The sequence below is a fragment of the Moschus berezovskii genome, chromosome 18, assembly GCF_049115385.1.
Source record: "Moschus berezovskii isolate FMDL1 chromosome 18, NW_MosBer_1.0, whole genome shotgun sequence".
Lineage (NCBI taxonomy): Eukaryota > Metazoa > Chordata > Mammalia > Artiodactyla > Moschidae > Moschus > Moschus berezovskii.
Window position 1 is genome coordinate 6,493,908 of NC_142477.1, and position 27,917 is coordinate 6,521,824.

The 27,917-nt window shown below is 57.5% G+C and overlaps 2 protein-coding genes across 4 annotated transcripts; one reads left to right on the forward strand and one right to left on the reverse strand.

Moving 5' to 3' along the window:
- Window positions 1-12,136: 12,136 nt before the first annotated feature.
- MRPL36 (mitochondrial ribosomal protein L36) lies at window positions 12,137-18,365 on the reverse strand. 3 transcript variants are annotated; one of them, XM_088827617.1, is made up of 3 exons: window positions 14,641-16,394; window positions 13,756-14,417; window positions 12,137-13,347 (listed from the first exon to the last, which is right to left on the reverse strand). In XM_088827617.1, the coding sequence occupies exons 1-3, from the start codon at window positions 14,878-14,880 to the stop codon at window positions 13,341-13,343; spliced, it is 909 nt and encodes a 302-aa protein (XP_088683743.1). In that variant the 5' UTR covers window positions 14,881-16,394; the 3' UTR covers window positions 12,137-13,340. The 3 variants fall into 3 exon arrangements, with proteins under 3 accessions (XP_088683743.1, XP_055278280.2, XP_088683742.1); XM_055422305.2 differs by lacking the exons at window positions 12,137-13,347; window positions 14,641-16,394 and adding an exon at window positions 18,230-18,365 and having other exon boundaries at window positions 13,962-14,417; XM_088827616.1 differs by lacking the exon at window positions 12,137-13,347 and having other exon boundaries at window positions 13,962-14,417; window positions 14,641-15,102.
- Window positions 18,366-18,455: 90 nt separating this feature from the next.
- NDUFS6 (NADH:ubiquinone oxidoreductase subunit S6) lies at window positions 18,456-24,859 on the forward strand. The gene is made up of 4 exons (XM_055422303.2): window positions 18,456-18,620; window positions 19,393-19,446; window positions 22,208-22,330; window positions 22,844-24,859. The coding sequence occupies exons 1-4, from the start codon at window positions 18,489-18,491 to the stop codon at window positions 22,907-22,909; spliced, it is 375 nt and encodes a 124-aa protein (XP_055278278.2). The 5' UTR covers window positions 18,456-18,488; the 3' UTR covers window positions 22,910-24,859.
- Window positions 24,860-27,917: the final 3,058 nt, after the last annotated feature.

Genomic DNA, 27,917 nt, shown 5'->3' on the forward strand with positions numbered 1-27,917 from the left:
ACCGATGGCTCCTCAGGGCGGGTCCTGGACTCAGATGCTCTCGGCCACTGACCAGGGCCCACACGGGGTAGAAACCCAGGGGCTGACTGGCCGACGAGAGGAAGAATACGTGATGAAATGGATAGACGCTTCATCTTGTCTCTAGCTCCTTCACAAGGAGGAGGTCACACAAAGTAAGAGTCGACCCTGCAGCGGCCGTGTGCGTCCAGTGTAGGAAACGTTCTTTGGCTCTGACCAGGCCGGGGGGCAGCTCAGGTAGATGCTGCTGGGTCAGCGACCAACGTCCGGGTGACATGAGGCTGACAGCTCTGCAGGTGGATCTCAGATCTCAGCGCGGGGCTCTGGCGGCCTGCAGCTTCCTGCGCCGGTTCGGACGGCTGGGGCTCTAAACACCTTTCACGGGAGTCCGTGGTGTGAAAGCCACACAGGCACTGAGCAAGCAGAGTATCCTGGACACACGGTCTGCCCTGCACCCTAAGGCTGGCTCATGGCCAAATGAGTTAAGGCCAGTGACCTCCATCTCCTCGGATTTCCCATTCCTGGTTCTCCATGGTTGCAAAGTGGCTACTGGAGCTCCGAATGTGGGCCGACTCCCTTCACCGGAGCCCGTGTGGTGCTTGGTTTCCTGTGTTGACTTGGCCGGGCCGCGGTGCCCGTTTGTTGGCCTGAAGGTTGCTGTGAAGGCAGTCTTTGGTTGTGACTGACTTGGAAACCAGTGGACTCTGTGTAAAGCAGATGAGCCGAGTCCTGTGGGTGGGTTCCTCCAGCCGGGTGAAGGCCTCAGGAGCAGAGAGGTTTCCCCTGGAGCCTGTAACACAGACACCCGCCGGGGCTCCCGGCTGGCCAGTCTGCTCTGCAGAGTTCAAAGCAGCCGGCATGCCCTGCACCAGCCCCTGGGAGTCTGAGTGTGAGTGTGAGTGCCGTGGGCTCTGGTTCTCTGCAGAGGCCTGGCCAGTTCAGCCCTAAGGACACCTGTGTCCTCGCCCAGAGGGTTGGAGCCTGTCACACGGCCGCGCCTGGCTGCTCCGTGGGCCTGGAGCCTGGGGGTCTCACCTGTCCTGCCTCCGAGGTGCAGGGGAAAGGGCGGGGCTGGGAGGTCTACCGTGTCCACGGCCTGCAGTCCAGATGTGGGTGGACCGCAGAGGACCATGAAGTCTGAATTGTCCCCATCTCCTCCCACGACCCGTGAGCTGCTGTCGGGTCTGTTTCCTTGTCTGTTTCCCGCACAGAAGCCCTGTGCTCCTAGAGCACAAGGTGATGACCAGGAAGCTCGCTGGGGCCATGGGGCCGTGACTGCTGGAGTGGGAGCTGCTGCAGAAGTGGGGGTGCCCCACGAGTGGGAAGCTGGCTCTGAGGGGCCCCGCTGTGGCAACGAAGACAGCACAGCACCAGGCGTCCCCTCACACCTCCGGATGACGGCAAAGGCGTGTGGGCACGTGGACAGCTCGAGGGCCAGGTCTGTGCGTCCTGAGCTATCCCGGGGCCCCCCCGGCCTCCAGCCAGAAACACGGCACCTGCGGGGAACCACAGGCTGCAGCGACCGCTTTTGTCTACCGCTGCCTGTCCTGGGCCAGCCCTGTGTCCTGGAGGGGGCAGGGTGTGTGTGCATGTTTGTACATGTGGCGTATGGGCGTGAGTGCGTGCGTTCATGTGTGTATGCAGTACCTGATAAATGCACCTGAGTGTAGGTGTGAGCGCGTGTGAGTACGTGTAGGTGTGTGCCTGTGTGTGTGGGTGTGTGCATCCATGTGGGTGTGTGTCTGTGAGTGTGTGGCCGTGTGCATCCATGTCGGTGTGTGCCTGTGAGCACGTGTGGACGCGTGCATCGGTGTAGGTGTGAGTGTGTGTGAGCGCATGTGTGCATGTGTGGATTCACGCATCCATGAATGTGAGCATCCCTGTGCACACCTATAGGTGTTGCCTGGGTGCCTTCTCCCAGCTCCTCTCCTCCCCAGGGACCAGTGGCTGGGTCTGTGGCAGGGACGTTGTTTCTCTCCCCTAAGCCCTACGGGCCGGTTTTCCCCAGACACCTGGACATATCGGGCCAGCTCTGCTGGGGCGACCACGTCCCTGAATTGACTTGTTTCTCCCGAAAGAAAGCCTCTGTGTGCTTTTAATGAGTGGCTTTTCCTAAAGAGAAACAGCAGCAGCAGCAGGAGTGCACGCGGGTTCTGTAAACTTGTAATCGCAGATGTCAAACAGCGAGCAGCATTTTCCCGGGAAGACAGAAGCCCTGGGAAATACCAGGGTGCGGGGGCCGAAGCCGTGTTTCCTTGACAGAAGTTAATTCTGAACTAAGTATTCCGGGAACGAAAGTGGGGGGACGTTTTTACATGTCTATCATTTGTCCTTGGAGGGCACAGAACAAATACGTTTCTTAACGCGTGACACCTGCATTATTCTGGGTGCCTCGGGCTATATGCTGTTTTCCAGTTTGCAGAATTGCAGGCTTAGAAAACAACTCTGCATTAAGAGGAACACACAGTCCAGGCCGATCATAACCACGTGGAATCAGACCCTGCCAGCTGAGGAAGGGGTCTAGGCGGGAGACGGTGAGGGCAGGGGTGGGGGGGTTCCTCATCTCTCCCTGCTCCCCTCCCCCCAAGACCCAGAGGCCCCAGCTGTTCATGCCCCGTCTGACCTTTGTTGTCTCCTGTGGGTGTGTCCACCTCTCCTTTTGGCTTGGAGCCACGCCCAGCTGCTCTTCCTGGAGGAAGCTGGGGCAGCCCCAGTGAGGGGCGGCTCCAGTGGGGAGCTAAACTTGGAGGTTCCCCCTTCTCCTGAGGACCAGGTCTCCAACTGCCTGCCCAGGGGCCGAGCTGCAGCCCTCACAGCCCAGAGTCCCCTGGTGGTCTTGCTGGGGGGTCTCCAGGGGGCCTTCCTCCCTGGTCCTCAGCCCGATCCCCTTCTAGGCCATGGCTAGGCCACCACTCAGCTTTCTGGCCTGGAGGGGAGGGGACAGACAGGTGCTGGGGCCTCAGTCCCCGGAGAAGCTCACTCAACTTCGTCCAAATGGGGCGTCTGAACCTTGTCTCAGAACTGTCCCTGAGGGACACTGCAGGCGGCCTGACAGACCTGAAACTGGACAGTGGCCCCTTGGGACCTGCCTGTGTGATCCTCAGCACCAGACCCCAGCTGCTCACCTCCGTCAACACCCCAAGGGGTGCAGCCCCGGCAGGCAGAGTGGTTTCCCTCGGCTTTGTAATTCAGATCAGCACACAAATTTACACACATGCACACAGACTCCCTGTGCGTGCTCACACACCACACACGTGAACACACATATAGGCACATGTCACACATGGACACACAACACACAGACGAGCACACGTGTACACGCAAGTACATATATGCATGCACACATGCACACTACACGTGTGTACACATACAGGCACATATCACACATGGGGAAAGGCCCCACACATGCACACATACACATATGTGCACACATGCACGCAGGCTCCCTACATCTGCACACACAGGCACACATCACACATGGAATCACACCACACACATTAGCACACACGTACACACATGCACACAGACTCCCTGTGTGTGCTCACACACCACACATGTGTACACATATGGGCATGCATCGCACATGGAAACACACCACACACGTACACACATGTACACACATGCACACAGGCTCCCTGTGTGCTCACACGCCACACATGTGTACACATAAAGGCATGCATCATGCATGGACACGTACTGCACGCATGAACACACATGTGCACACACCATGGCACAGGCACACACAACATCCACACATGCGAATGCACTGCACACATGTACACCACACACAGGCACACGCACACACACCGTGCCTTCAAAGCAGCCCACTGGGTCTCCTCGTCATCAGAAGTCTCCCCTAAGGTGACCGAGTCAGCGGAAGTCCCCGTGGGTGGTCCTGAGCAGGAATCGGAACCCGGGCTCTGGGCCGGCGCTGCTGACGGTTCTGGGGAAAGCCCACCCTGCCCTCGCCAGTTCGGCTCGTGAGAACACTTCATGGCGGGGTCTCTCAGCTCATTGCTCTGTTTGCAGCCACAACAGCCAGGGTCTCTTCCTGCGGCCTCAGGTCCAGCTGGGAAGGGCGGGTTAGCGAGGCTGATGCCTTATTAACCGGACTCCCTGCCTCGCAGCACCTTCTCTGGGGCTCGAGTCGGGCCCAGGGCGCCTGCTCCCCGCCCGGCTCCTGCCTATAAATATCGGCGGTGGCAGGTCCCCTGTCAGCACAGCTGATGGACGGTCCTCACCTGCCATTACGGCCTGTGACTGCGCGGAAATTAATTTAAGTGGTAGTTAATTTCTAATGAACTCCATTCAAGCGGTTAATACGGTCCCTGGGTGTTATGGTAACCTTCACGGATCACTGCTTTATGTAAATAAATTCTACTTTACGCTGGTTTATTAGAGAAGAGAGTGAGATTGGGGAGTCTGGCTGGATCCTGTCTGCAAACCCACACGGTGAACCCTCTGCAGGAACTTGATTTAAAAGGGAGGTGGGGACACCCATCGGGCTTTTCCTGGGTGCTGAGCTCCCCGTCTCCATGCTCTGGGCAGATATCTCCAAGTCCAGTGTGTTCCGAGGAGGAGGAGAGCTTTCACCTTAAACACCCTTGCATGTTCCACGGCAGACCCGCGAAAAGAAGGCCTCTGAGGCCTCCGTCTGAGGCTGCGGCCGGCCGGGGCGGGTGGGGGTGGTGGCTGGGCAGGAGGAGCGAAAGGCTCTCAGGAAGCGAATCCGCCTCTCTGTGCACAGGGTGGGGGCTTCCGCGCCCCCGAGGGGATGAAGGTGAGCATGACTCTCCAGTGACCCCCCGTCTGTGTGCAGCGGCGGCATGAGGCTGGGGCTGGACCTGACGGGGTTGTGGCAGCCAGCACCCAGGCGCATCTGGAGTTTATGCAAGTGACCTGGGCTCACCCGTCTGCTCTTCTAGCTCAGACGGCCGTCCCGGCTCCCCAGATGTGCAGTTTCAACGACAGGCACTTTTTTCTCACAGTCCTGGGGGCTGGATGCCCAAGACCGAGGTGTCAGTAGACTTGTCCCAGGCCCGCGGAGGCCACCTTCCCGCTGTGTCCCGACAGGGCAGAGCGCAAGCTCCCTGGGGTCTCCACACACCAGGCAGCGTGCGGGGCTCCAGGGCCCCACGCTCGTCACCCTCTCTAAGCGCGTTCCCCCAAAGCCCTGCCTCTGACCGCCGTGCTGGGCCGAGGGCTTCCAGGCCGGGTCAGGGGGCCACGGGCGTCCGGTTGGTCCCGCCGCAGCGCGCCGGCCTGGTGTCTCCCCAGCTCCGTGCTCTCACGTGGTTCCCGCCTCTGGGGCTGTGTCCCGCTCGGGTCTCCCCCACCGTGGCTGTCAGGTGTGGCCATGGCCGAGTCCTTGCATCTCACACGGGCAGCTGGCTGGCTAGACTGACCCCTGGGCTTCTTGCCCGCCTCCCCCTGAGTGGCGTCCACCCGCCGGCCTTGCTGATCTTGCTACATGGCCACTGCAGGCTCCCAGGGCGGGTGTCCAGGAGGTGCCTGAAGGAGCCGGGTCACTGGGAGGACGCCCTGGCCAGAGCCCGATGGGGCTGCACCCTGACCCTGGGCCTCCTGAACTGAGAAGTGAGCCTCCGGTGTCTACAGGCCACTGCTTGTGGGTCTCTGTTACATGGTTTGAAAGGACTGAGGCAGGCTGTCCAGAGAGATGGACCCCGAGGGACGTAGCCTAGGAACCTGCCCGTGAGAGCCAGGGGCCCAAGCCTGGAGACCGAGCCAGCTGAGGGTCTTTCCAGAGAGTGACTGGTCGGGACCCCTGACCCAGAAACCCTCCTAGCCCCCAGAACCTACAGAGTCTAGGTGGCACCCCTGCTGCACCAGCTCCTGGGGGCCCCAGGCCCCTGCTCCTCTCCCCGCACCCCGTGTCCCTCCTGTGGTGGCCGGAGGGGCACCCTTTGCCTCCCAATCCTAGGCACTGCCCCTCCAGGCCTGGGCAGAGGTGGCACTGGGTCCACCTTCACTGGGCCATGCTGGTCACCAAAGGCCGTTTCCGGAGTGGGGAGACACGTCTGCCCCCACGCCGTGACCAGACCATCCCGCCCCCAACGAAAGCACCCTGGGTCCTGTTCACTGAGACTCAGGCGTCCCACTCCCATGGCCACGTCGGAGGCCCCGGAAGCCCCAGACCAGAAACTGTTCGTGCTTTGTGGCTCTGCTGGGACCACCATGTCCCCCACTCGGGGCTGATTCTGCAACTATCCGGGCTGCCACCCGACTCACGGAGATGCCCAGGCAGGTGTCTGTCTGCCCTGCAGACCAGTGCCCTGTGTCCATACCCACAGAGGGCTCCCTTGCATCTGTGGGTGCCCCGTGTTTCCCGCCAGCCCACGGAGTTTATCCCCATGCAGGGACACAGCCTCAGCTGAGGCTTGAGGTGTGGCCTTAGGGTCTTGATCTGAACACTTCCCTGACAGTTGGGCAGCTGGAAGGCTGCGCCGCATAAAACTGCTTCTCATGGGATCAACTGAACTTGGGGTCACACGTCCTCCCCTGCCTGCCGCTGGGGGCCATCACCACGTCGCTCCCTCACCGAGGTCCTGCCTGCTCCTGTGGTGCCTTACCCCCTCATCTGGATGGGGGGGTCCTCGATTCTCAGGTCTGTCCCTCCGCCCCAGCCCGGCCTGGGCAGAGCTCCCCGGCCACCCTCAGCTCCCTCCAGTCTGCTCCCGCGGCCCCAGCCCACCCCTGGGAGCCTGTGCTCACCACCTGGGACCCGCCCCAGCCTCTGTCCCCAGGCTTTCTGCCGCTCTGCCGGCCTCACTGGGTTTCCTCCCCTTGGGGCGTTCTGGGCTGTTTCCACCCTCTGTGACTCTCCACCTGGAAGCCCCTCCACCCCCGCCACACACACACCCCTTGCTGAGCGCATCTCCCCAGCCACTAGCGCAGCAGTGGGTTCCAACCCCACCCACGGGGGAGGGGGCCGCTGACCCAGGGCTGAGGGTGGGGGCACATTCACTCCTCCAGCTCCTTGGGATGTTGTCCCCAGCTCACAGGGGAACTCCCCACAGTAGCTCGAGCCAAGGACCGTTCAGAGTCCTCGTGTAGCGGAGAGAAGTCAGACCTTGGCCCCCCAAAAACCCCAGCTTACATATGGAGATACAGAAGAAGCCTGAGGCCAAGTTTAGGCCCTGCGGGGAGACAGAGAGGGGCAGAGCTTCGGGTGAGGGAGGAGCTGGCATGGAGAACAGACCCAGCTTCCTGGAGGCCCCGACCCCCACGCTTCTGAGCTGTGCAAACCTGGAACTTAAGAAAGGCCATTTTTTAATATAAATAATGGGCAGATGTTTCCAGTCACTGAGGCTTGGGAGAAAGAAAATGACGCTCATCCACCCTCACTGCCCAGATTATAACAACGTCTGCAGACCAGGTAGTGCCATCAGCGCAGGGCAGGGACGACAAGGTCTGATTTCTCAGAGGAGCTGAGCCCAAGCTCAAACGGGGGAAAAAAAAAAAAGAGAGAAAGCCTATTTTGACAGAGCCAGAATAATAACCCCTGCACACAGTCAGTAATTATTCTGAACACTAAAACAAACAGCAAGATCTGCATTTCAAAATAATAAAGAAATCAACTTCTGAAAGTATCAAGAACTGAAAAGCCGAATAAAAGCCTTTCAACAGAAAGTATTAGAATATCAGACCAACAACTGTCACGGCACCTTACCACTTACAATTCTTAATAAGCAAGTTGTATGGAAGTTCCTCGAGTGTACGAAGCCCTTCCTCATGGAGGGGCCATCACTCGGAGACGTGTGGAAGGTTCTGGACAAAGATGTGTCGTGAGCAGCAGCCAGTTGGGCACCGGCTCCCTTTCTCTCCTTCCACCTGGGCAGTGGAGCCCTTTGTGCAGCTACAGGCAGTCTTTCTCCTCCTCCTTTGCATCCAGGGCAGTCTCTGGCAAGTAAGCAAAATTTCTGGGTGAATTGGGGAAAGTTGCTTAAAAGGATGAAAGGGATGAGGACAAGGGGCAGCTGGTGTTCAGTTTGTGCTGTAACCCTTCCCTCTTTGACTGCCTGGAATGTTGGGCATAATAGCTGGAGCTCCAGCCACCATAATGTGTCAAGAGGTTGCCATTAGAACAGAAATCAAGCACCGAGAATTATGGGTAATGAGAGGACAGAAAGCGACAGCTGCCATAACAGCCCACAGTGCCCTTCTGATGGCCTTTCTCCATGTATGTGGGCAAGACACTGTGTACTGTGTGTGTGTGTGTGTGTGTGTGTGCGCGCGCTATTCCCAGCCTCTGTCTCTTGCAGTGGAGACAATATACAGTTGATTCATATTGTCAAGCTGTCAGACAGGACGACTGCAATGTATGAATCCATACACCTACCAAGTGTCTGGCACAGTATATAATGCAAAAGAAATGGACAAATAAGTGATGAATCACAAAGTTTGATTCACTTACCAGAGAAGACTCCTTGATTCTATCATCTCAAACAACAAGCTAGATAATTAAACCAATAAAAGTTACAAGCGAAAAACTGGCTTTGTTTTAGAATAGGTGATTTCACATCATCAGCTACTGAAAGAATCATTACACCTTCAGACAGAAATCTTAGGAGAAAGCCGCACTCTGGACTTCCTGAAAGACTGAAATGAACTGCCAGCTTTTCTGCACTGTGATTCGTACTATGCTTAGTATAATGGCATCACTATATAAGAAAAACCATGCATCACTTTCCGGGGAGAAGACAATGAATCTTTCATGATGCCAGCCAGACGAGGAATCTGTCAGCTCCCACGTGGGAGCTGGTTGACTGGGTCCCAGAGGCCGGCCAGAGCCGGCTTCCAGACAGCTCCTTTCCTGTGTAATGGCCACACAGCCGCCCTCAGCGACTAATGCAAGACAGCGCTCTTTGTTCTGTCAATTTCTGTTTTTCCCTGTGCTTTTTAAAACTGAAAAATGAACCTGGAGGAAAAAATAACTGATCTCTCATTGGAAATCGCAACCACCATTTACAAAACAGGACAAAATACCTCACACAGCAAAAAAAGTAAAAAGAAAAAAATTCATACAGACACAGCAAAATGTCCTAAACTGAAAACAACACTTAAAATATCCGACATCAACTTGTTGAAGACATTGGGGCAGAGCCACCTGGGGACAGGAGGATGCCCCGCGGTTGCTGACATGAGCCACTGTCCAGATGTTCTTAACTTTAGGATGGTGCTCAAAACAGGGCAGGCACAGGAGTTGCAGGAATTTGCTTGTATATTCTCAGGACTTAAAGGATGATGAGGCTTGCTTCTGGGGAGAGAGCTTGGGTCTGGAGTTGGAGAGAAAGACCAGCACTGCATCTCGGGCATCTTTTGCATGTTGAACAATTTGAAGACATCATCTAGTAGCAATAATTAAGTGAAAATTGTTCTCAAAAATCTTCGACACCACTTGTAGTGGCTCAAACAGCACCTCCCACCAAAGCTACGTCTACTCAAAACCCAAGAACGCGACCCTACTGGAAACAGGGTCTTTGCAGACGTGATGGAGTTAAGGATGTTGTGATGAGACGGTCCTGGACTAGGGGGTGAGAACGAATTGCTGTTGCTTGAAGCCACGAAGGCAGAGAGTTTGTTACAGCAGCCTAGGGAAGTGACACTCCCACTTTTGCCCCTAAATCGTCTTGGCTTCTAGTCAAGATCACTTGATAAACAATGAATGGAGTAAGTTCATTCCTTCCTTACTTTCCATCTTAAACTTGTACCCATCTGGAATGAACCGGGGCGGTGGGGGGAGGCACTCTGTAAACCTAATCAGCTCATAAAGGACAAGAATAAAACATGACCCAACGGCTGCCCACCCGGCCTCTCCAAAGACAGCCAGAAAGCTGCTTCGTCAGGAAGGACTGTACTCTCAAAACTGGTCTTTTTCTCATTCTTCCCAAAGAATAAATTCCTTTATCGTGATGAAAAAACCGATTCAGTGAGTTCTTAAGACTTCACATTTTAAGGTTAGGGAGAGCACATCGTTTCAAGATTTAAATTTTGCAACAACCCCAAAAAGCCAAAAACAGCCCAAGTGCCTGCAGGAGGAAGGACGGGGTCCTTGTTGGGAGGAGCACCCGGAACATGAGGGGAAACTTCCCCAACAACCGCCTGGTGTGCGATTTGAGGAAGGAATACATGTAAGTCGGGCGGAGAGGACAGTACACGCCGGGGACGGGCAGCAATGCTGGGCCCCTTTATTATGCTTTTACTTTTAGCGGGAGGATCCCTGCCTTCCACCGTTGTCCTGGTTTCTGCCCGCAGCCGCGCCGGTCAGCCGCAAGCACACGCGCGCCCCGCCCTCTCGGCTCCCTCCCGCCCCTCCCCGCCGCCCCCTCTGGCTCTCTGCGCCCTTAACCCTGCTTTCCGTTTACTGGCTTACTGACTCTGACTCTGCCTTTTCTGGTCGCACTGGGTCTTCGCTGCTCTGTGTGGGCTCTCTCCAGTCTGGGTAAGCGGGGGCTTCTCCTCCGCACCTTCTCTCCTTGGGACACACAGCTCTTGCAGGCTTCCGAATTTGCAGCACGTGGGCTTAGTTGCTCTCAGGCATGCGGAATCTTCTCGGACCAGGGATTGAACCCATGTCCCCTGAGTTGACAGGCAGATTCTTAATCACTGGACAACTAAGGAAGTCCCCACTTCATCTTTTAAGATTAAAGAAGTACAGAAGGGGAAAAGAGCCTGGAGGGCCCTCAAAAAATTAAAAATAGAACTACCATATGATCCAGCAATTCCACTTCTGGGTATTTATCCAAAGAAAACAAAAATATTAACTTGAAAAAAAATCTGGAGAAGGGGACGACAGAGGATGAGATGGTTGGACGGCATCACCGACTCAATGGACACGGGTTTGGGTAGACTCTGGGAGTTGGTGATGGACAGGGAGGCCTGGCGTGCTGCAGTCCATGGGGTTGCAAAGAGTCGGACACGACTGAGTGACTGAACTGATGCAGCATTATTCACAAGAATGAAGATATGGAATCAACTTAAGTGTCCGATGTTGTTGTTTACTCGCTAAGTCCTGTCTGACTCTTTTCTGACCCCACAGACCAGAGCCTGCCAGGTTCCTCTGTCCATGGAATTCTCCAGGCAAGAATACTGGAGTGGGTTGCCATGCCCTTTCAGGAGATCTTCTCAAACAAGGGATGGAACCCAGGTCTCCTGCATTGCAGGCAGATGATTTACAGTCTGAGCGATCAGGGAAGCCCCAAAAGAAAGGGTACAAAGTTCCAATTGAAAGTTGCTGAAGATTATATCTTAGAAGTTCTCCGAACAAGGAAAAAACTCTGTAACTACATGTGGTGACTTAACTAGGCTACTGTGGTGAGTGCTTTGCAATATACAGATACTGAATCTTGATGTCGTACACCTGAGACTAATATAAAGTCACGTGTCTCAACAAAAACGGGAGAGAAATGCTCAGATTGAACTGTACTGGGTTCCAACATCTAGTGGCTTCTGGGGCTCAAGCTCTGGGGATCCCACAGCCCTCCAAGGAGACTGAAGTTGGAAACAGTCTTGAATGTGAGCAGGCGCCTGCTGCCTCGGGTCAACTTTGTACAATGGCTCACCGACATCAGGGTGAAGCCCGGAAAGGTGAGCGGTCCTGGCCTGACAGTAAGGGGCAGGGAGTGGCAGGCCTCGAGTGGAGAGCTGGCTGTCATCCTGCTTCAGGGAGACCTGGGAGCTTGGACTCCGGGCCATCACGGCGTTGGCCCCACACACATCGACCCTGACAGACGGGGCCCCCTGGGTGGGCAGCTGGGGACAGGAGGGGCCTGTAGGGCCCAAGGGTCACTTTTTCTTTCACCATCTTTCTGGCTCATTCTTTTCAGTAAGCAGATTGTTCACAGAAGTTTACATTTTCTTCCTAGATACCACTTATCAAAGTAAGATATGAACCTAAGTCCTCGAGAAAACCTCCACCAAAAAGTAAACCTTCATTCCCATCCCATCCCACCCTCCCCCCCCCCACAGAACTGCAGATACATTTGTTTCGGTGTGCATTGTCCCAGAACCTTTCTTACACCATTTCCCAAATATTTTTACTTGGAAAACACATATACACATTTCTAAGAGTTTATTTTTTACATAAAGGGAAACACACTTTGTACTGCAATGTCCAATTTTCTTTATATACTTAATAATCAGAAACTTGGGCCTGGCGTCGGTCATAACTCAGAAAGCCCTGTCATTTATCTCAGGGCTGCATGCCCTACCCTCCTGGTCATCATTGGTTTGACCATCCACCCCCGGCAGTGTTTGACTGGTTTTTCTGCCCTGATAAGCGCAGCCCTATGGATTCCTGTGTGTGTGCAAATTTGTCACAGAGATGACGCCCAGAGCACGGTCAGGAAGAATGTGTTTTACATGGAGGAGTTGCCTGGTGTCTGGAGGCACCACCACCTGCAGTTTATGGGAAGCTCTGTTCACAGCGGGTGTTCCACCTGGATGATGTGTTTCTTAACATCTGCAAATCTGATGGGCAGACATGCACTCCACGTGTCTCATCGCCTGATTACTGGTGAGACAACCACATCTCTGCGGGGTCACCTGGACATGCGCCTGTTCATGCCTTTCACCCATTGTCAGCTCACGTGACCCTCCTCCAGGGATGCTCTTTTTGGCACCTGAGACCTTCATCCTTCTGTGTGACCCTCACGCATGGGGCCCCCGTCTTGTTCCATAGGATGTGGTGACAGTACCCCTTGCCCTGGGGGGCTGAGGGCAGTGAGAGGGATGTGTCCACACCGTCTGGGGAGATCATGGACCAGGACCTCAGGCCTGGCTCCTGGGTGGTAATGTAAGAAAACCCTGGATCCCCAAGGCTGCACTTCTCAGAGGGGAAGCAGGAGGGCAGGACCGTGAGCTCAGCTCGGAGGGAGCCACCCTGGAGACATGGAACCCTGTTCCCTGGACTTGGAACCTCAAGGCCGGGACTGGCTCCCCTTGGGGACCGAGAGCTGGGCCTGGGGTGGCCGCTCTGCAGCAGGAGGGAGGCGAGGCCACGGCAGCCTGGGGGATCTGATGCTCTTTCCATCGTGGGGCAGTGCTGATGTATGTACTCACGAAGCCATTGACTCCTGGACTTCATGAAGCAGATGGGGAGGTGTCAGGGAAGCACAGTGGGAGAGAAGCAGCTGTTCCCACCAGGTGTGGAGCGCACCTGCTGGGCAAGCCTGTCTAGCATCCTCCTTCTGAACCCCCGGCGTCCACGCTGTGCTTGAAGGGAGATCTTCGTGGAATGCTGCCTCCCGGCCTCAGCTGATCTTCCTGCTGTGCTGTGATCTGGGGCTGTAAGTGCTGGTCCATCAGGCACTGGGAGGAAGACAGTCATGCTCTGACCTTTAAACAGAGACCAGTGAGCCCCAGAGAGGAGTGACTCAGACATTCACCCACTGTAACCTGTGAGGGGTGACCCAGTGCACTGGCTCCAGGTCAATCTGCGGAGTCCAGAGGCAGTTCTGCCAACTCAGTTCACAGCCACTGCACACACACTCACGCAGCCGTGCAAACTGCGCACAGTTCACAAGGGCATGTGTGTGCACACAGCACCCACACATACATGGACACACGTGTGCACACACACTTCTAGTCTCAGACCAAGGATGATGAACGCATTTAAACGCATTTAATTAATACCCAAAATACATTTATGTAGATATAAGAGAAAGAGTTCACTCTTCCCTGATCTACAGACAGCTCATCCAGCCCTTCCCCGCTCACCCTGGAGGCAGGAATGCTGAGAACAGGAATCTGAATCCACAGGTCGCAGCAGGGGTGTGGCGGACCAGACAGGGCAGCCTCGGAAGAACCTGCCCTCTGATAGAGACAAAGCCAGCTTTCCCTCCACCCGATGCCCGCCCGCCCGCCGGAGCACCAAAGCAGCTGAGTTCACACTGGAGGTAAGCGCCCCGGTCCCAGGTGGGGCTCTGGCTTGGCCGGATCCCGGGCCACAAGGAGGCGAACCGCAGGCCTGGCCGCAGGGGGTCTGCGCGCTGGAAGGCTGCTGGAAGGTGTTGGTGCGCCGTCGTGCTCTCCGCGTGGCAGCGCCGGCTCCCGGGCAGGGCTTCTACATCTGCCTCTGCTTGTGCTTCGGGTTGGTCTTGCAGTAGATGAACCAGCGCCCGCGCCTCTTCACCAGGTAGCAGCCCTTGCAGCGCTTCCTGAGGACGCCCTTGGTCTTGAAGCCCAGGGCGGGCTGCAGGCCGAGCGCCGGGCGCGCGGTGAGGAGCGCGGCGACCAGGCCGGGGGGCGCGCGGGCGGCAGGGCCGGCGCGCGGGGGGCGCGGCTCGAGGGCGGAGAGCGGGCGGCCCGCCAGCTGCAGCAGCGGGCCCACGGCGGAGGCCACTCTCCTCAGGAGGGCGGCGGCCATGCCGTGGCCGGGCCTGGGGACGGAGAGGGGGGGCTGTCACAGCGGCCGGGGCCCGGGAGGCAGCGTGTCCCCGGAGGACACGAGCGCGGCCAGCCGCACGGCGTCCCCCCGAGACCCGGCGCCGAGTCCGCGGCCACAGGGCACGAGGTCCCGGACGGTGCCCCGCCCGCGGCCCCGCGGGGGAAAGCAGCTCCGAACGCCCGCCGCCCCCGAGCCCCAGGACCCCGGGGACCCACCTGGAAAGAGCGCGACCGGCCCGGCTGTGGCGCGCGTCGCAGCGCGTGCGCCTGCGCCCCGGGCCGCGCCTGCGCACTGGGGCGGGGACGCCGCCGCCCGGAGTTTCCGCCAGGAAGGAAGATGGCGGCGGGGGCCACGTGGCGGCCCCAGCGCGTCGGACACAGAGGCGGAGCCAAGTCGCTGCGAGGCCGAAGGGCGTTGGGTTCCGCCCCCCGTGGGCGGCCTTTCTCCTCCCCCATACGACACGGCCTTCCCGTTCCCCGCGTGTCTGCTGAAGTCCCTCAAGTCCTGCCTGACTCTCTGCGACTCGGTGGACTGTAGCCCTCCAGGCTCCTCTGTCCACGGGATCCTCCGGGCAGGAACACTGGAGTGGGTTGCCAGCATCCCTCCAGAGAATAGTCCCCATCCGGGGATCAAACCGCGCACCTGCATCCTTTTCCCGGGACTCCCTCCAGCTTGTGGGCCATTGGGCATCTAAAGGTTTTGGGGGGACTGAGGCGGGGGGGGGTGTACTTTTCATACTGTTCATGGGGTTCTCAAGGCAAGAATTACTGAAGCTGTTTGCCATTCCCATCTCCAGTGGACCATGTTTTGTCAGAACTCCCATGACCCTAGGGCATGGGTGGTCTAGGGCATGGCTCACAGTTTCACTGAGTTAGACGAGGCTGTGGTCCATAGGATCAGATTGGTTAGTTTTCTTTGAGTGTGCTTTTCAGTCTGTCTGCCCTCTGATGGAGAAAGATAAGAGGTTTACGGAAGCCTCTTAATGGGAGAGACTGAGGGGAAACTGGGTCTTGTTCTGATGGGCAGGGCCATGCTCAGTAAATCTTTAATCCAATTTTCTGTTGATGGGTGGGGCTGTGTTCCCTCCCTGTTATTTGACCTGAGGCCAAACTATGTTGGAGGTAATGAAGACACTGGCGACCTCCTTCAAAAGGTCCCATGCACTGCTGCACTCAGCGTCCCCAGCCCTGCAGCGGGCCACCGACCCTCGCCTCCGCTGGAGACGCCCAGACACCCACGGGTGAGTCTGAGTCTGTCTCCTGTGGGGTCACTGCTCCTTTCTCCTGGGTCCTGGTGCACAAGGTTCTGTTGTGCCCTCCCGGCGTTTGTTTCCCCGTCCTCTGTGAGTTCTGGCAGCCCTATGGGGGTTAATGGTCACTTCCTCCAAGAGGGCTTATGCCACACCCAGGTCTGCTGCACCCAGAGCCCTGACGTCCAGGCTGCCCCGCAGCCCGCGGGAGACGCTCACGCACGGGTCTGGCTCAGTCTCTGTGGGGCTCTGCGTCCTGGTACACGAGGTCTGTGTGAGCCTCCGAGTATCCCTGGTGGGTGTGGGGTTTGATTCTAAACACGATGTCACCCCTCCTACCGTCTTGCTGGGGTAATGCTCAAAATTCTCCAAGCCAGCAATCAACAGTACGTGAACCGTGAACTTGCAGATATATAAACTGGATTTAGAAAAGGCAGAGAAACCAGAGATGAAATTGCCAGCATCCGTTGGATCACTGAAAAAGAGAGTTCCAGAAACACATCTGCTTCTGCTTCATTGACTGTGCCAAAGCCCTTGACTGTGTGGATCATGACAAACTGTGGAAAATTCTGAAACAGATGGGAATACCAGACCACCTGACCTGCCTCTTGAGAAACCTGTATGCAGGTCAGGAAGCAACAGTTAGAACTGGGCATGGAACAACAGACTGGTTCCCAAATCGGAAAAGGAGTAAAAACCTTGACGTCAAGGTTGTATATTGTCACCCTGCTTATTTAACTTATATGCAGAGTACATCATGAGAAACGCTGGGCTGGAGGCAGCACAAGCTGGAATCAAGATTGCCGGGAGAAATATCAATAACCCCAGATATGCAGGTGACACCACCCTTATGGCAGAAAGCGAAGAACTATAGAGCCTCTTGATGAAAGTGAAAGAGGAGAGTGAAAAAGTTGGCTTAAAGCTCAACATTCAGAAAACTAAGATCATGGCATCTGGTCCCATCACTTCAAGGCAAATAGATGGGGAAACATGGAAGCAGTGGTTGACTTTTATTTTTTTGGGCTCCAAAATCACTGCAGATGGTGACTGCAGCCATGAAATTAAAAGACACTTACTCCTTGGAAGAAAAGTTATGACCAACCTAGTCAGCTTAATAAAAAGCAGAGACATTACTTTGCCAACAAAGGTCCGTCTAGTCAAAGCTATGGTTTTTCCAGTAGTGATGTATAGATGTGGGAGTTGGCCTATAAAGAAAGCTGAGTGCTGAAGAATTGATACTTTTGAACTGTGGCGCTGGAGAAGACTCTTGAGAGTCCGTTGTACAGCAAGGAGATCCAACCAGTCCATCCTAAAGGATTTAAATCAGTCCTGAATATTCATTGGAAAAAATGATGCTGAAGCTGAAACTCCAATACTTTGGCCACCTGATGCGAAGAGCTGACTCATTTGAAAAGACCCTGATGCTGGGAAAGGCTGAAGGTGGGAGACGAAGGGGACGACAGAGGATGAGATGGCTGGATGGCATCACCGACTCGATGAACATGAGTTTGAGCAAGCTCCGGGAGTTGGTGATGGACAGGGAGGCCTGGCGTGCTGCAGTCCAGGGGGTCGCAAAGAGTCAGACACGACTGAGCGACTGAACTGAACTAGGCGGGGCGGCGGGGGGGGGGGGGGTCGTTGGGAGAAGGGATGCAAAAATGGGAACAAAGTAGGTGCAAGGCAACTAAGAAGACTTAAAGAAACCAACCTCAAAAAAAACCTACAAAAAACACATTAAGTGGACATCCTGGGAGAAATGTGGTGAGGTTCAGGGAAACGTGTGGACATGCCCTGGTCCTAACTGACTGCAGTTAAATTTACTTTCTCCAACATCTTGATATGAAAACTTCCAGAGAAAAGTTGAAAGACATATTTGGCGAACACTCATATGCCCGCCGTCTAGACTCCACAGTGAACTCGCCAGGCCCGTCTTTCTGGGCCGTGTCCCTGTGCACACATACCGTCCATGCACACGAGGGCACGCAGCGTGCCGCCGGCGCGGCACGCGCACCGCTGACCCAGCAGCGCGCTCTGCACCCAGCCCAGGTGCGCTGGCTGGCGCCTGCCTCTTGAGCATCGGTCCGTGGACACGTTTTCGATGGAGAGGTATTCTGAGCTCCGTCGCCCATGGTCGCCACACCTCCCTGGGTCCAGGCTGTGGGCGCCCTCAGCTCCTGGGGAGTGAGGTGTGCAACCCCACCGCAGCTCTGGGATCGCCCCCGTGCGCCCCCTTGCCCACGGGGCTGGCCACGTGAGCTGACCCTCCCGACGGGTCTCTGCACAGGCGGCTCTGAGGGGCAGGGGCGAAGCTGGGCCCGGGATCGCGAGCCGGAGCCCTGCCCAGCTGCGCTCCAGAGCAGCGGGCCTTTCGGGGTGACCGGCATGAGCGATGCCACGGACTGCACTTTAGTGGCAGTCTCATTGGGCTCTGCTGCAGAAACCCCAGGACCGCAAAGAAATGCGCACCGTCCACCAGCGTGGACGTCCAGTTTCCTCCAAGCAAGGACGCTTGTCCAGCCTTCACCGACAACCAACGAGTAACTCCCCAGCATTACCTGTTACCGTCGAAGGGAAGCACTGCATCTCCCCCTTCCAGCCTCCCGGCCCTGCCCCTGGTGGGTGGAGCCGCCGCCCCGGCTCCGGGTGCGCAGCTTCCCGCCTTACCCGGCGGAGCCCCTCCGCCGCTGCGCCCGCCGGCCGCACCGCGCATGCGCGCCTCCGCTGCCCCCGCTACGTCCCGGAGGGGCCGGCTCTGCGGACGCCGTGCGCGTGCGTCGGCGCGTCGGCGCACGGGGTCGAAGGTCAGCCCGCAAGATGGCGGCGGCGGTGACCTTCCTCAGGCTCCTGGGCAGCAGCGGCGCGGTGCCGCGGGGCCTGCCCGGGGGCGCCAGGTTCTTCGGGGTGCGGACCTCGCCGACCGGGGAGAAGGTCACGCACACCGGCCAGGTACAGCCACGGCGGCGCAGAGCGCGCGCAGCCGCGGTCCGGCCCGCACGTCCCGCGGCCCAGCGTCCGGTGTCGTGCGGCCCCAGCCCAGCAGCCCAGCCCCCGGGCCCCGCGTCCCACGGTCCAGCGCCCCCGGGCCCCTCGGCCCAGTCTTCGCTGCGCGGCCCCCGGGTCCCGGGTCCTGGGCCCGCAGGGCTGGGGACCGAGCGGCTGAGCTGCGAGCCGGGCCGAGGCGCCGGGTGTTTGCCGCCGCTGAGGTCTCACCGTCAGCGCTTCGGCGAGCTCCGAGACCGGACCGACGTCCCGGGGGGCGCCCCTCGGTTATTCTGGGGAGGCCTCCGTCGCGGTCAGAAACCGCAATTTGCGTGGGTCAGATCTAACGTCTGTGTAGCGTTAAATAGCATATTTAATAACCCGCGGGTCTGCTGTCGACTGAAACACAGCCTTAGGTATCATCCTGATTCCACAGATGACGCAGTGAGTACCTGTGATGTGGAGAGGTCACCGGCAAGCTCAGAGGGGAAGGGGCTCTGCGGCCTGTGAGCTGGGAGGTCAGCGTGTCCCCCCCGCGCCTGGGCTCCTCTGGTTCCCCCAGCCCACACTGCTGCCTGTGGTCATGTTAGGAATCCCGCTGAGAAACGTCCGTGGGGCAGAGCTCCTCCGCGTGTGATCACATGCACGGCCTGACGTGAAGAAAACTCCTTTTCTGTGATGTCTGTGATTGATACAGAGGTGCAGAATTGGGCTGTAAATATCACCCCTTTCTTTTCAGGTTTATGGCGATGGAGACTACAGGAGGGTTCGATTTGTAGGTCGTCAGAAAGAGGTAAGGAAAAGTGGGAAAAGAATGGCTTGCCAGGCGGCTCAGTGGTAGAGAATCCTCCTGCAAGTGCAGGAGGTGTGGCCCCAACTTGGGGCCTCTTCCTGTCCAAGGTCCAGAGTGTCCAGGGGCCTGTGTTCATGTAACACGTGCAGCGAGTTTCTCAGGCTTTCGTTCTTGCAAGAAGAATTCGGTGTTTAGTAGAATTTAAATCTCTTTTTATGGTTTCCAAGAGACTTGTTTTAAAAGATGTGGGTTTATTGATAGACTGCACAGAGTACTGAGCTCCCACGTACTGCGCCCGCCCCTGCCCGGGGTCCCTGTTGTTCTCCTCAGCTGAGCCTGCTCCCTGTGTTAGAAGTGACAGGATTGAACATGTGCAGAGTATTGAAACCTTGTGATTCACTCACGTCTGTGGTTTAGGTTCCTTTTGGGTTCACTCTTTGTGTTGTACATTCTGTTGGGCTTGGGCTTAGTTGCTCAGTCATGTCCAACTCTGCGACCCTATGGACTGTAGCCCCCAGACTCCTCTGTCCGTGGGGTTTTTCAGTCAAGAATACTGGAGTGGGTTGCCATTCCTTCTCCACGGGATCTTCCCAACCCAGGGATCGAACCTGCATCTCCTGTGTTTCCTTCATTGGCAGGTGGATTCTTTACTCACTGAGCCAGCAGGGAAGTACATTCTGTGGGTCTAGAGAAATGCATTATGTCTTATATCCAAACTGCAATGTCACTCAGAGTATTTCACTGTCCCAGCCTGAGCCCCTCACCCTCCTTTGCACCACCTCTTCACTCCCACCCCCCCAACAGCCCCACATCTTACTGTCTCTACAGTTTGGTTGCATTTTTAGAAATAAAGTGAGTCTGCACTTAGGCTGAGGAACAGGGAGAGCAGGAACTGTACCGTAGCGCCGCCTTTGCGGGAAGGTGGGCTGCGTCCACGCACGGCTCTTGGGCAGTCTTGACCGGTGGGCCTGTGTGGCCACAGCGAGTCTGCATAGGAATTCCCGGCCCTTGGCCTGGGACAGGCCTCCTGGAGAGGAGAGGACGGAGTGGGGCCTGCCATGGTCCTGGGTCACCTTAGGGAGGCAGATGGCCCGAGTGGCCAGCTGTCCCCTGTGGCGACAGACCTGTTTTCATTGCTCTGTGGTCACGCACGTGGAGTTAGAAGCCATTGTTTCCTGCCCGTGCATGACAGGCATCGTGGCCGCCTCAGGCAGCGTGTGTGCTGGGCCCAGGGGGTGGTTAGCGTGGCCGTTGTGTGGCACTCCATTTCCGGGGTGCAGGGGTGCTGGGCCTGGGCGCAGATGGTGCTGGGACAGCGGGTTTTGTGTGCTGTGACCCAGATGCGCTCCCTCCCTCCTTGCCCCCTTTCTGGAAGGGGGAGCCCAGGCTGACAGCGCTTTCCTGAGTCAGGAGTGTCTCCTCTGGGGGCTCAGGGCTGTGGTGGCTGCAGGCGGGCGGGTTCTGCGCTTCCCTCTGGCTCCTGGACCGGGAGGCCTGTGCTCTTCCCAGGCTCAGATTTTAATACCGAAACGTGTCCCTCTCCCTTCATTTGTAAAGATGAGTTGTGGTTCCCTTTTCTCACTGCAGTCTGGGGTGCAGCTGGGGTTCTGTGTGTGCAGGGCAGGGAGCCTTGGGGACCCCCAGGCAGGGCACCTGTCACCTTTGTGAAAACAGACACTTGGTTACTCCCGGAGCCGGAATCGCAGCTGCGTTTACAGCCCGAGGGTCTCTTCTGTGCACTGGTGTCCAGGGATGTCTGGGAAGGGAGAGCGGACCCCACTGCCGACTCTGTGTGACCCCGTGACCCTTGGACCTGCAGAGATGGGTTGCCTTCAAGAGGTGGTCTGGCAGTGTTTGACCCTGAGTGTGTCAGCTGAGGTGGGACGCAGCAGCTCCCTCAGATCCGATCCAAGTCTAGGGGCTGGGAAGGCTGCTGCCCGGGCTGTGGGGCTTCCACCGGGCCATGCCTGGCGGGTCTGGCTGCAGTTCTGGCTGCCTCGGGTGAGCAGGTCCCGGTCCGTCAGCTTAGATGGTGCTCTCACGGCCTCCCAGCTGTGTCCTGCATGAAGAGACACTGGCCCCCGAAGAGAGTGGAGAGATGCCTCCTTCTTGCCGTTTCTCCACCAGCTTAAAAATCACAAGTTGATTCCCTCCAGTAAGAAAACCATTGGGCTCGGAGTAGCTCTGGGTCCAGCTGTGCTGCTGTGCTTCGCAGTTACGTACCCATCGTCCCTCCTGTCCCTCATGTCCCTGGCACCCCCACAGAGAAGCCCTCGGCCTGAGCCAAGGGCTCAGTGTCCCACTTCCTGCTCGGGGCCAGACCAACTGTTAGCTCAGAACCAGGTCCCCGTGTTGAAGTGGTCATGGGGTCAGCTGCTGCTCCTGGTTGTTCCCTGAAGACGAGGAGGGCGTGTGTGTGTGTGTGTGGGTGTGCACCTGTGTGTGAAGAGAAGAGGGTGGGGCAGGGTGTTAACAGTGGGTGAGTCCAGGTGAAGGCCAACGGGCAGTCCCTGTGCTGCTGTACTTTTTGGAGCTAAGTTTGAAATTACATGCAAATGAAGAGCTAAACGTGTGTGTGTGCACGTGTGTAATTATCTGTAGTTTGAGGATCTGCACCGATGTTTAAATGAGAAGGCGCAGTGCGTCTGTGCTGGCAGCGCAGTGCGTGCCTGTGGGGGGTGGTCTACATTGACTGGAATTCTGCAAGCGCATCGGGGGTTTCTACATGTCTGTGCGAGCGCTCCTGTCTGTCTTGTTCCAGGTGAACGAGAACTTCGCCATTGATCTAATAGCGGAGCAGCCCGTGAGCCAAGTTGGGAGTCGAGTGATATCGTGCGACGGTGGCGGGGGCGCCCTGGGCCACCCGAGAGTGTACATCAACCTGGTAACGTGCTGTCCGGCCCTGGTCCCTGTCCTGTTCTCTCCCCGCTGGCCGCACACGCTCGGCTCAGCCCTGCCCACGAGCCATCTACCGGGGCTGAGCAGAGGGCGGGCACACACAGAGCTTCAGGACTGGACAGAGCTTGGGGTGGGCCACCCCCTTGGGCAGGGCAGGCCCTGCGCCCCTGCTCATCCATCCTGGTTCAACCCCAGCCCTGAGGGGGGCCTCTGCTCAGCACCTCCCCGCTTCGGCCCTCCCGGCCCCTGCCCAGGTCACCGCCTGCCTCACGGGCAGGGAGGGTAGGCGGGACCGAGCTGACTGTTAACAGCAGGGAGCCCGGGGCCCTGAGGAGTCTGGGGAGTGGCCCCCGCAAGGCCTCTGGCACAGTGCGCCCGGCGGCTCCCTGGTGGCGGTGTGTTTCCAGGGCCTGGCCTCAGTGGCTGGTGTCTACCGAGTGTGGACTGACAGTGGAGGTGGACGATGGAAATAGGGCAGCTCTCCCTTTGAATCTTTCAGGACAAGGAGACGAAGACGGGGACGTGCGGCTACTGCGGCCTGCAGTTCCGGCAGCAGCACCACTAGGGCGGCCGTGGGGCCGGAGCCAGAGCTGGCACCCAGTGGAGGGTGTGCTGGAGGGCCCGAACGTGCGGAGTGCAGTCCTCAGCCACTGAGGCCCGGCCCTGTAAGGCCCGGCCACCCGCTCGGTCCCCCAGGGAGCGTGGTGGGCAGGGCGTGACGTGGCCGCTCGGGGCTGGCTCAGCTCCGCCCAGCATTCTGCCCTACCCGCTCCTCGGCCGCCTGGTCTGAAATCCCACAAAGTTAAGTACCGTTTGAAGGTGTTAACAGTCGCGTGTGTACTGATTTAAGTACTCTGTGTGTATTTAAAAGAGTAATGGCTGTGATGAATTGCTCCACAAAAATAAAATCAGGAGGGGAGAGGACAGAGGTGTGGTGGGTGATGGGGGCCCCGGAGGAGAAAGAGTGGGGAGGGGGGAAGAGGGAGGGGAGGGAGGGGTCACCTGAGTTGAGGGAGCACGTGCCCAGCAAAGCTGCAGAGAAAAGACGCCCCTGGGTGCGTGCTGACGATAAAGCAGAAGTTAATGAAGCGCTGGAGTGCAGGAAACAAGACTAAGCTTCTGATTGGAAGCACCAGCAACCACATGGGCCGAGTTCCCAGAAGGGCGCCCGGCGTCCCCTTCAGCCCAGGAAGCTGGAGGCAGTAAGTGCTCCAGAGGCAGGGGCGCTGGGCACCCTGACCGGGGGGAGGCTGGACCGCAGTGCAGGGGGCGTGGCGCTCAGCCTCGAGCGGGCTCACGTGGGGGTTCATGCACCCTGAACACGCGGGTGCTCACAGGCTTGCCCAGTTGGAGTTGTCTGTGAGCACCTTGGAGTGGGGGGAGGAAAGGTCAGGGCCCTGGGGATCTCACGGGGGGTGGGGTGGGGGTGGGAGAGTCTCCGGGTCTCCCTGCATTGGAGCGGGTGCCACGGAGCCCTGAGTGGGGCTGGGTGCGCATTGATTTCAGATGACTGGAGAACGTGTCTCACCCAGAAGGGGCCCGGAGGAGGGGACCCCGGCTGGGGAGTGGATGCCGAGGCAACCAGGGGTGGCGGGTGGCCCACGTTTCCTGACCCACAGGAGGGGACAACTCAGACTCAGGACCTGCACAGTAGACTCAGGGAGGGGCCCAGCCAAGCTGCAGGCTGCAGAGGACTTCTGTCTTAACTCGTCAACACTTTAGACTAGTGAGAATGTTGAGTTTTACCAGCAGAAACAGACTCACAGAGAAGAACGCACGGTTACCAAAGGGGAGAGGGAGCGGTAAATCGGGGGCTGTGGCTGACCGACACCTCTATAAATCAGGTGAATAGCAGGGTCCTGGGATGTAAGGGGAGCTGCACTCAGGATCCTGCTGTAAACTGTGATGTGAATGAAGACGCAGGTGTGTGTGTGACTGAATCGCTTTACAGCAGAGACTAAATCAACTCCTGTTACAAAAGAAGGCCCTTCCGTTCTGTCCCCTCTCTGTATGTCTGTGTCAGGAAAACTTCACGGATGTGTTGGAGTCGATTCTCTAGTCCTGGAGTGGCTGAGCCCTCCTGTGGCCCAGCTTATGGTCTCTGCTTCTGTTAATGTTTGTGCACGGAGTTAGTGCAGAGACCGGATGCCGTCAGCAGCGGGGAGAGGGAGGGTGTGGCGGGGTCTGTTCAGCTCTGGTCAGTGTGGCCATGGTCACGGCAGACGTGGCGCACACGTGTGTGCCTTGGGACCCTCCCGCTGCCATCACACAGTCAGGTTTAGCGTGAGTGCCTTCTGTGACTGAGCTCAGAAAGTAGTACGGAGACATAAAAACTGTAAAAAATAATGATGTGGATCAGGCAACACTTAGCGCCTTAGAACTATCAGCCCTCTCTCCCGGAGGCTTAACTCATTTGAAGGAGCTTCTCCAACAGCCACAAGCCATTTGGAATGTGATATCCTCTGAACTTCTGTACTTAGAGGTTTTATATTAAACATGTTTAAAAATCTTGAAATATTCTATTTCCATATAAAAATATTGACGGGGGCTAGGACCAACCTCATGGGCTGCGGGTTTCAGAGAAGAAACACACCCAGCAGCCTCAGTTTCCCAGGGTGGCTGCAGTCACACGTAACGTTCCTGCTTCCCCATTGTAAGCTCCATCTTCAGATTCCAGCCTCTAAAATGAGTGCTGGGGGCATAGCCGGTGACTGTTACCTGCAGGCGAGCCCTGGACCCCATGCAGGGATCCAGGTGACATCCTGGTGAGCCCAGCATCTCCCTCCCACGATGGGCAGGGGTTGGGTCACCCCAGGCCTTCAGGGGGTGACGAGTCCAGAGTTTCTACCCGAGACCCTCCAGATGTGTGTGCAGGGGCGCCTGCGCAGGCCGTTGGGTTAGGGCCTCCCACAGGGCTCTGGTCCCTGATGGTGCCCAGGGCTGTCCTGCAGGGCCCTGATCCCCGCCCCCACCCACCTGACCGTGCCAGGTGCCACAGGGCCAGGGTGGGGGGTGGCTTCTGCGATGGCTTTCCTGTGCGTGAATAGCTGTCCCTGGGTTTTCTGGGACCATGTTCCTTACATTTCCCCAAGCCCACAGTGAGACGAGGATTCACAGAGGCCGTGTTACCTCTGAAGTTGTTAGAAAATTCCAGGATAAGCAATTTAGAAGCTTTTAAATTCCCAGACGTCCTGAGTAGCTTGATGAAACCTCCCGTCGTCCTGCTCCATCCAGCCAAGCCACGAATGACCTGTTTGTCCAGCACATCTGACCGCTGGTCTCTGCACCTTCTAGTCATCAGATGCCCTGTCACGGCGACCAGGGCCTGTGTTCCTGGGGCCCTGGTTTGCCCAGTGAGGCCCCCAAAGTGCCCCGGTCTGTGTGGGGAGCAGTAGATCTGCGGCTTGGCCCGTCCACGGCATCAGGCGTCCACGGGTTCTCGGCCTCCTCTGAGGACTGGGCGGCTGTGGGAGTCCAGGCAGGAAGGTGGCGTCTCCCAGCTGGGAGCGACCAGGAGATGGTACTCTGAATGCAAGTGTTCCCTCCCGGAGCCAAGAGCCTGAGGCCGGGAGGCCGTGCCCCCCAGAGCCCTCCCTCCAGGGCCTCTGCCAGGCTTCTGGTGGTGCTGCGGTCCTGGGCGTGGAGACCAGACGTGCGTCACCGTGTCTGCCTCGTCTGCCCGTGACCACCTCAGCACAGCACTCACTGGATGTGGGGTTACACCCTCTTAACTGGTTTCACTGCAGAGGCCCCAAGGTGAGGTTCCTGGGCGGCCTGAGTGCCAGGGGCTCCCCCAGGGCAGGGGATACAGAGCACACTGTTGCCCCACGCCAGGCCTCGGGAAGGGGTCAGAAGCGAGGCCCATCCTGTGGCTGCTGCTGCAGGGACTGGGGACGGGGCTGGGGGGAAGGGGGCTTGTACCGGGAGTGCCCCTGAGGATCGGGCAGACCCAGGGGGGCGGGGCAGGACCCTGTGGGGGGCCCACCCAGTCCACCTGCCTTTTGTTCGTAGAAAAACTTCAGTCACAGAAGAAACTTCGTCAGAGAAGTGAGAAAAATGCAAAGAAAAACTAACACAAAAATAGTCATTCAAATCAAGGACCTTTAGTTCCTTCTCAAGGGCCACAGATAACATTCTGAGCTATGTCCTGTGAGCTGTCTTCCAGATACTGAAATCCCTGCCAGGTGGAAAAACTTAACTGCGTGATGGCCAGACTGTAGCCATGACGTGCTGTTTAGTCGCTAAGTCACGTTCGACTGCAGACCCCGTGGAGCACCCCAGGCTTCCCTGTTCTTCCCTGTTTTCCAGAGTTTGCTCAAATTCATGTCCATTGAATTTGTGATGCTATCCAACCATCTCACACTCTGTCATCCCCTTCTCCCAGGGGCTTTTCCAATGAGTCAGCTCTTCCCATCAGGTGGCCAAAGTGTTGGGGCTTCAGCTTCAACATCAGTCATGACGTGAAAGTGAAACTCGCGTCCGACTCTTTGTGACCCCATGGACCGTATAGTACCTGGAATTCTCCAGGCCAGGATACTGGAGTGGGTAGCCTTTCCCTTCTCCAGGGGATCTTCCCAATCCAGGTCTCCCATATTGCAGGTAGATTCTTTACCAGCTGAGCCACAAGAGAAGCCCAAAAATACTGGAGTGGGTAGCCTATCCCGTCTCCAGCAGATCTTCCCGACCCAGAAATAGAACTGGGGTCTCCTGCATTGCAGGCGGATTCTTTACCAACTGAGCTATGAGGGAGGCACAGTACCACAGTTCTGAGAACTGGTCTCAAGTTTGGAACAAACTGACCCTGGAACTGAAGACTAACTGCCTAAAACAATCGGGGATGCTGGTCAGACCACTGACGCCAGGTTTCCAGATGCCTGGCCGTTTCTGCGTGGAGCCCCCTCCCTCAGTCTAGAAAACCTTTTGAGCACTGATGGTCTTCCCTGTGGCTCAGAAGGTAAAGAACCCACCTACAATGCAGGAGACCCGGGTTCGATCCCTGGGTGGGGAAGATCCCTTGGAGAAGGGCATGGCAACCCACTCAGAATTCTTGCCTGGAGAATTCCATGGACAGGAGCCTGGCAGGCTACAGTCCATGGGGTCGCAAAGAGTGGGACACGACTGAGCAGCTCACACACTTGTCAGTGGGGGGTGGCCTTTGAGCAGGAGTCTGGCCTCCTCCCCACTTCCCGGTCTCTGAAGTGAAGCAGACATTCCTTTCCCACCAGCCTGGCCCCTCGAGCAATGGCTGTGGCACGTGAGCAGCCGGCCCCAGCTTTTGGTGCCACCAGCAGGACGTTTCCCCTGACTCTGTCCCCGGCTCTCAGGGCCACCGCGCTCCTCAGGGAGGCCGTGCCCTGTGTGACATCGGGGTGCCACCTGCCCACGGGCCCGGGTCATCGGGGGGACGGGGCCCCAGGGCAGCGGTTCTGAGGGCTGGGTGTGCAGAGGACAGGCGGAAGCCGGGGAGCAGCCCAACCTGGATAGCAGGACCATGGGTGGGACCAGCCTTGCTGCCGCGTCCGAGATGGCTCACAGACTTGGTGCCCTGACACGTGATGGGGAGGCGGGAGGGG